Genomic DNA, 8,508 nt, shown 5'->3' with positions numbered 1-8,508 from the left:
AAACTATTTGAGAATTTAGTTTGTATTTTTTTATACCTTCACTTTGATATCATTATTATTATTGTTTGTGCAGCAACATATCGTGGAGCCGGTGCAACAGGCGCTGAAATATTACTCTGACCTGGAGAGAGCCGGCAGAGAGGAGACGAGCAGAGAGTGAGGAGGAGGAAGAGGAGGAAGAGGAGGAGACGAGCAGAGAGAGATGAGGAGGAAGAGGAGGAGACGAGCAGAGAGTGAGGAGGAGGAAGAGGAGACGAGCAGAGTGAGGAAGAGGAGGAGACGAGCAGAGTGAGGAAGAGGAAGAAGAGGAGGAGGAGACGAGCAGAGTGAGGAAGAGGAGGAAGAGGAGGAAGAGGTCGATTCCTTCAGTGTATCAAGATGTGTCCTCCCTAACAGGATGTCAGCTGACTAACCCTCATGTTTTAGAAAACCCTCTCTAAGGGAAGTTTGGAGTTTTATTTCATGCCGTGTGATTTGAGCAGAAACTTCTTCCACTAAAGAAGTGACTTGGTTTGTTTCTCACGACTCATCGAAGGATAGAAACATCACATCATAGCTATTAAAGATATTGTATTTAAACAGTATTTCTTTGGACTATTAAAGTGTTAAATTCACAAGGAGCTAATCTCACAAAACTGAATTTAAAATCACAATTTAGTCAAAGAACGGCGTCGCTTAACTTATCATTTTATAGTTAGTTTAACAAGCCCTCGTGCATGTGATGAAGATTTAACAACATGAGTGGTTTTAATGAAAGGACTGAGAGGATGTAACCGAGTGTGTGTTGAACAGATCAAATGCATTCCTGTAAACATTTAAATAAAGACGCAGAGCAGCCCACGATGATCCACCGTCTGAAGGTTTATTTTTCAATCACTTCGTTTACAAATTCAAATTCAAAGTGCAGTAATGCGTCTGATAAATATGTAGAGTTAAAAACAACCAATAACCAGGGCTGTTTCAAATACCATAAAGAAATGCTCACAATAAATCTGTAGTATACAACAGCTCTTCCTTTCAGTACATTCTGTTGGCGTTAAGAACCAACGCTCTGCTCGGCCCCACGGAGCGCTTCACTACCACGGACATCACGACACAGCAGGGACGCAAGCACTACTTTTTATGTGCAATCTTGATATTCTTAAGAGCTGGAATGTTCAGGTTCTCCAAACCTGCGTGATGAGCTGCATTCATACCGCTGGAGAGCACGAGGAGTGACGTACAGGTGTTTAAGCCAATCAGATTACAGCTTTTAACAAACCTTAATGATTTTAACGTTTCTCTTCTTGGTTTACTTTCTGACATGCCGTCTGATCCGTGAAAACTACTAGGAACTAGACGGAAAAGGAATCTGGATGCAAGCAATCAGACCTTCCTCTCCCATTACTGACTATTATTGAACATGTGGTTATAAGAAAACATAAGGAAACCTTTTGACAGTTAAATAACTTCTGATGCAGCTTCAGGACACACGAGTCAAACGAGCAGCGTTAATATAAATGTGGCACAGAAATAATAATCACAAAGTGCAGCAGCCCCCCCACTTCTAAATAAACTCAGTAGTAGTTCATGAGATAATATCAGGGTTTAGTTTGTTATTTCTCACACGTGGTCACATTTCTATATATTTTAAAGAGTACCATTTTATGGCAAAACACACGGGAGGATTCCTACAAAATGTCCCCCGTTTTTCCTTGGCTTTCTTCGATGCTTCTGGAGATATCAGTCGTCCTCTGGTACATCGTACACTTTCCTTCAAGGTGTGTTTCTAAGGTTTAATCATTTTAGTTTGGGTTATTTCGTACCAGAACACGTCAGAAAAAAACACATTAATAGCTTTTCTTGGAGCTTGGCACTCTGCATTTGAGCATGTCTCAGCGCTGTTGGCAACACGATGAAGCGAGCTCTGGGTCCTCTCGGGGTGAAGCTGGGAGAGGTGTTTCTGGGTTTGGGACTTGCCTGTCAGGAGGGACTCTTCACAGGTTGGAGATACAGTAGCGTCGCACGGCTTCACCTATGGACACCGTCAGGGGGAGGAGGGCAGCTGCTAATTGAACATGATGGACTCTGGGTCCTGGTTCATCATCTGGGCCATGTGGCGCAGGACGTCCTTCTTGGTGATGATGCCCAGGAGACGCCTGAACACAAAGGTCAGAGGAAGAAAATACCTTTCTGATTATGATTCCCTTGCAGCAGTGTTGTTGTGGTTGTTGTTGTTGTTGACTCAGCTGTTGGGAGGATATTAAGGTTTTTTTCCCCCTACATGAACATCATACATTCTACATACAACAAAGCAACAAGACATTACATACAGTAAATAAAGACAAAGGAAAGAAAAATACATTTTGATACTTCAGATTAAATATTTTTTAAATATCAAATTAGTTTCGATTGGCTTCTTATTCCTAATGTTTTTAATAGTGCCAATATATTTTTTACATTCTTGATAGAAATGTACAAAGTTGAATAAGAATGGCTCCTCTAGATACTTTGCACCGTGCTTTTTTTAGTTTTTGAACTTATTCTTTATTAGTTATTTTCTCACATTCCCCATTAGTACTCCAATTTAGAGGAACAGTTCTTTAACAAGGGGTCGTGCACCGTGCTCTGACGCTGTTGTTTTCTGCTTTAAGATTAACGTCGTGGAAAACAGTGAAACATACATTCTTAATGAGGTTGGAATTGAAAGAAAAAGGTCTAACCCGCTCCGGGTGACGAGACACTGGCGGAGGCCCAGCTTGCGGAAGATGTCCACCACGGTCTCCATGGGCGTGTGGTCGGTGACGGTGAAGGGGCTGAGGTTCAGGACGCGCCGCAGCTTCAGAGGCTGAGGGTTGCTGAGCGGCAGCTGGGGAGCGTCTTCAGTGAAGTAAACCACGGAGCTGCTCACCACGCCGTCCTGCTTCTGACGGGCGTTTTCTACAGAGGAACAAAGAGAGGAACATCGTGATGAACACGAGTCTGACCCCGTTTCCTGATGCCGTCCGGAGACTATCTTACCAATGATAAGAGTATGAAGACCTACAGGAGGGGAGACACTACAGGAACGCACTAGAACATGTTAAAAGCCCAGTAATGCTTCGTCAGTTTGAGCCTGAGGATCTCTCCTAGATTCACACATCGTTAGCATCACATAATGCCTCATCTGCATATTAAAACACTTCATTTCAGATATCAAACTGGGGGGTTTCTGGGTACATTCTGTCCCCTTTAAACCACTTACTGATGGCGAGGGTGAGGTCTCGGCGCTGCACGAAGCCGATGAGCCTCTCTGATTCGCGGGACACCACCACAGGGAAGCCGTTGTAGTCGGTGTCTTTGATGAGCGTCTCCACGTCCTCCACGGTGGTGCTGTCCTGCGTGAGCACGGCCAGGGGGGGGTCGTTCCTGCGCGGCCGCATCACGTCCGTGGCCAGCGTGCGGTGGGTGAACTCGTCCCTCACGTCCAGGTACGGGTATCCGTTCAGCTGGATGTGAGACTCGTAGATGCCCTCCTTCCCGAAGGCGTCCGCCACCCATTTGCTGGTGACGGCGGCGGCCATGAGGGGCACGATGTACTCCAGACCCCCGGTGAGCTCGAACATGATGACCACCAGGGAGACCGTCATCCTGGTGACCCCCCCTGGAGGGACGCAACCACTTTATTACAGCTTCATTTATTTAGACAGTCGGCAGTGCACAAACAATCGTTCTTTAATGGTGGCTCTGCTGGTAGCCTGGGCTCATCCCCACCCTTTATTCATTTATTTGTGTGTCCTTTCCCACTGTGACTATGTATGTCATTAAGTGTGGTATTCCTGTCATGCTATGTTTTGTCTTTATTATTTCTTGTTAGCTGTTCTGTTTGTCTTCTATGTTGAAAAAGGGAAGCGTGATTTCCACCCAAAGGAGTCTGAACTATTGCTTACACTTGTACGCTTCTTCTCAATACTATTAGGCACGTTTATTTATACAGCACCTTTCAACACAAGGTGCTTTACAAAAATGAAAGACATTCATTCCTCTCTTGATTCCTCAGTGATGAACAGGTGATGTCCACACGGACAGAGAGGGAGTGTGTGTCCTCACCCAGGCAGGCGGCGGCCCCCACCATGGCGTAGAGCCCCGGGGTGACGCAGTCCGCTCCGGGCCGGCACCAGTTCTTGAAGATGATCCAGTCGTGGTGGTGATACGCCATCTGCTCCACGGCGATCCCCACGATCCGTCCTGCTATCGCGCCGACCGCCATGCTGGGAATGAACAGACCCGAGGGGATCTGGAGGGGACGAAGAACCGCAGAGAGGCCGTCAGAATCCAAGCAAGGGCTACAAAGTGGTTTTGTTTTGTTTGTTTATATCAGGGGGTAAAGTCAATTAGTATAATGAAATCTACCCTTTCTATTTCCTCTTTTTATAATCAATCTGAAGCTTCTGTTTTGAGGAATGAGCTGCTAAGTAAATGAAGGAAACCCCCTGGAGAGCTGAGGTTGTTTTGTTTCTTAAAGCATTTTCAAGTATGAAGCTTAATTGACCTACATTTGATTGATTTTGCAAACTCATAACTTCACTGATAAGGCAATAAACCTCTAGTGAGCGGCCCAGCCCTAAGTATCTCTTTTTGTATGTGGCCCTCGGAGAAAAGGTTTGGACACCCCCTACAGTAGTTTATATCGTCATATTTCTAGTCATTTTCTGTCACTAGGGGGTCAGCAGACATCCCATCACTAAGTCCTTCATCTGGTTCAAATATGGAGTTAAAAAACATGTGTGATAAATATGTGGTTTAAAACTGGAAACAAATAACATTCATGTCAAGTTTATGGCAGACAACAGAGAGCATGCACAGAGGGGATGGACACCATGACAGGAGATCAGACGCACCGTTACCTTCAATGACCCATTCCTCTGAAACTAAACAACTCAACGTGTGCGTGTTTACTGGACATCTTCAAGTCTTCATTAAAAACTCAGCTGTCCACCGTGACCTTTGACCCCTAACCCATCCCAGCCCCCTGCTTCCACTCCTATTTATTTAATTTCTACTTTATTATTTGCCCCTCGTTTGTTTGTTTGTTCACCGTGTAAAGCGGCCTTGGGTCCCTTGAAAGGCGCTATACAAATGTAATCTATTATTATTATTATTATTACACATATGAATAAAGACTATTGCACTATTTCTATTCTATTTGTATTTGCTTACTTACTATGTTATCTGTGTTATTGTGTTGCACTGTGGGAGGAGCCTGGGACCTCAGATGTTCATGATATATCTACACTGTAGCTACTGTATGAACACATGACGATAAAAGCCTTGAATCTTGAAATACACATTTAAAAAGGGTAGAAAGTAATATGTCCTCGTCAAACCCGACGTGTTGCTCATCTCCCTCGCACTGACCTTCATGCCGAAGGTGAAGATGGTGATGACGATCTTGAAGACGAGTGCGAGGGCGAGCTGCCACAGCGCGGTGTAGACCCCGGGGCCCGCCGGCCGGTCGGGGATGTCGTCCACGGGCCGGCTCATGTTGGGGTTGTTGATGTAGTCGCAGAGCTGCGAGGACTCCAGCGCTCTGCAGTCGTTGAACAGCTCTGAGATCAGTTCGCTGGTGCTGCGCCGGGTGTACGGGTTGGGGAACGCCAGCAGAGCCGTGATCCCCGTCACAGCGATCACCTCCAGCACCGGGTACTTCCCCAGCTGCGTGGTCTTCCTGCGGCGGCACCAGGCGATGTTGGCGCGGATGAACAGCGTCCCCCAGAGACCCCCGAACACCCCCAGCAGGATGAAGGGCACCAGCTCGGCCATGTACCACGGCGTGTGGTACTCCACGTAGAAGAGCACCAGGCGGCTGTTGCCAAACGGGTTGATGGAGCGCAGCGTGAAGGCGGCCACCAGGGCGGCGAAGAACGAGCGCCACAGCGTCTTCAGAGGGAAGTAGTAACTGACCTGCAGGAGACAGGGGTCATCAGAGGAATGTATTATGGGTCTCAGGTATAAACAAATATATAAAACACGTCTATAATGGGTTTTGCTCAAAATACCAAACAGACCATGCATTTTAGCCATCTGAGTGTTAGCGATGCTTGCTAATGTAAACACGGCTTGGCACAGGAGGCAGGTTCGGAGTGAAGCAGTGGAACTTAACGAACCTCTTCCAGGCTGAACAGGACTCCTCCGATGGGCGCTCCGAAGGCCACCGACACTCCGGCTGCTGCTGCTGCTGACAACACCTGAAGGCAGAGGTCAGTCAGGGTCAGGACATTAGTGTCAACATGCATAAATCACTTGGTTATTTGCAGAGAAGTAAATCTCTAATGTTTGCATTTATAAACTCTGAATGCATCTGTTGACCCGAGTCATTCTGTGGGTGTTTTCTCTCAGTTTGACTCTGATCAGCGTACCTCTCGGCGCTTGCCCTCGTTCTTGCTGTACTTGGAGAAGAGGCTGCAGAAGAGGTTTCCACAGCAGCAGGCCACGTGGACCAGAGGGCCCTCCTTCCCCAGACTGAGGCCCGACGACACCGCCAGAACCAGGGTCACCGTCTTGATCAGCAGGGTCCATTTCCCCAGGTAGCCCCGGATGATGAAGCCGCTGAGGATCGTCTTGATCTGCCACAAAATGTGATAGCTGTGATTTTCTATTTGCTTTTTTTTTGTTGCATTCTTAATTTATTTGGGGTGACATTATATTAAAAGTACAGTTTTGCAAATCATATCTCTTTGGAGACCCGAAAATGGCAATTAAATACCGAACTAAATTGGTAAAATAAAATAAAAACGAAAAAGTACATAGGGGTTGTTTGAAATGACCAATATCTACACATTTACACATGAATCTCCACACACACACACACACACACACACACACACACACACACACACACACACCTTTTAAAAGTTTGATATGGATATGGCCTGCAATGGAAGTGTGATCAACACATTGTGGCTTCAATGGTTTTTAAATGTGTACATCTTTCCCCTTACAGCTATGACTGTCTGTATTTTGGAAACACATTTTCTAACAGACTCATTACAGGAGCTGAGTTTCATCTTACAACATAAAATAAACGTACATCCACGCCAAAATGAATGCCATATACGATAAAGGAAAATGTGCAGCATTGGAGTTTCTCACCTCGGGGATTCCTGAGCCGCAGGCGTACGGAGCGAACACTCGCACCAGAGACACGGCCAGGAAGGAAAACAGCAGAGCCCACAGGACGTACAGGAAGTAGTTCAACAGGTACGCTCCCCCTCCCTGAAACAAGTCAAAAAAGCAGGGTCTGAAATCTAGTGTCCAGTCTTTCTGTTCCGAAAACCGAAGACTCTTTTTAGGCTGCTAAGGATAGTCTTTCACTAATGTACATTTCTCACAGATTTTGAAGTGACTGTTATTTTGTATATATTGATTGTTGTGCTTTTATTTATGTCTTAATGTGTGCATATTTATAAATGTGTGTTGATATACCGTAATTTTCGGACTATATCGACGCTGCGGCTTATATAACGGTGCGGCTAATCTATGGATTTTTACAGCTAACGGCCACTAGGGGACCTCCTAAATCTATGGGTTTTACAGGTTACAGTCCACCACCTTTAACTCTATGGGCTCTATGGCCGGTCCGCGCCCCCCACCTTTAAGCGGCGGGCTCCAGCAGGAAAAACTGGAGGCCAGAAAAGAGTGAGACAGGTAGCGCGCAAAAGTAAAAGTGGAACCGAGAGTGGTACGAGAGACAGAACGAGAGCAAGACAGACAGACATTACGAGAGCGAGACAGTTTGTCCCCGTACCACTGGTTGGAAACCACTGCTGTAGATCACTGCCGGTACGTGCGCTGGGAGCGCACCATTTAAGTTTGAAAGTTGAAAAGTTTGTGTGTCTGAAACGCTATGTGATACAGTACAGTTTACACAGCACATGTTCTGTAGCTACTATTGCACTAAATGCTAACACTTGAATACGTTATGCAAATATGCAACTTGTTTGTTGAAATGTTAATAAATGGGAGCTTCCTCAAACAGCCATCTCTTTCCCGACAATCCCCTCTGTGCACGAACCCTAGAATATGTCCTCGCGCGCTGGGCTCTCAGCCCAGCGTGGGGGATATGGCTCTCTCTGGAGCACCGAACTCCTTCGTTATTACGTGCGCTAATAAATGTTGAGAACAATATAATGAGAACACCTTCTGCGGTTATCGTGCGCAGGTGCGGCTTCATTTATATTTCCGTCCCTCCCCTAGTACCCGTCCGCATCTCGGATCCTCTGCTTCCTCGGCGGGCTCGATCTGCGGTCGAGCAGGCTCGATAAGTTCGGGCGAGAGTCGCTTATTAGTCTTTCACTCGCAAATTACGCGCGTAGAGGTAAGTTCTGGATTGTGGGAAACGGATTTTCGATTCTCTGTCGTAACAACAAACTAGAAAGATGGACTTAAAGTTGACGTTGAATGATTATTGGAATGAGTCTAAAACAGGGAATGAGTGTCAAGTCTTTGGTGTCTTTTCTGAGGAAGTTTTATTGTGTTCTGACCTCAGAG

At 46.1% G+C, this 8,508-nt stretch overlaps 1 protein-coding gene across 1 annotated transcript in view; it reads right to left on the bottom strand.

The window, feature by feature from the left end:
• Window positions 1-841: 841 nt before the first annotated feature.
• LOC104959943 (H(+)/Cl(-) exchange transporter 4-like) overlaps window positions 842-8,508 on the bottom strand; it is a 15,039-nt gene continuing 7,372 nt past the window's right edge. The window contains exons 6-13 of the mRNA XM_010787849.1: window positions 7,111-7,233; window positions 6,378-6,584; window positions 6,126-6,206; window positions 5,377-5,922; window positions 4,069-4,255; window positions 3,224-3,622; window positions 2,703-2,919; window positions 842-2,138 (exon numbers count right to left, since the gene is read on the bottom strand). Coding sequence (XP_010786151.1) covers window positions 2,048-2,138; window positions 2,703-2,919; window positions 3,224-3,622; window positions 4,069-4,255; window positions 5,377-5,922; window positions 6,126-6,206; window positions 6,378-6,584; window positions 7,111-7,233 — 1,851 coding nt within the window. The 3' untranslated portion in view covers window positions 842-2,047. The remainder of the gene's footprint in view (window positions 2,139-2,702; window positions 2,920-3,223; window positions 3,623-4,068; window positions 4,256-5,376; window positions 5,923-6,125; window positions 6,207-6,377; window positions 6,585-7,110; window positions 7,234-8,508) is intronic.

This window comes from Notothenia coriiceps, unplaced genomic scaffold (genome assembly GCF_000735185.1).
Source record: "Notothenia coriiceps isolate Sejong01 unplaced genomic scaffold, NC01 NC01_scaffold00031437, whole genome shotgun sequence".
Classification (NCBI taxonomy): domain Eukaryota; kingdom Metazoa; phylum Chordata; class Actinopteri; order Perciformes; family Nototheniidae; genus Notothenia; species Notothenia coriiceps.
Note: the sequence above shows the minus strand (reverse complement) of the source record. Positions and strands in the feature narration are given on the sequence as shown.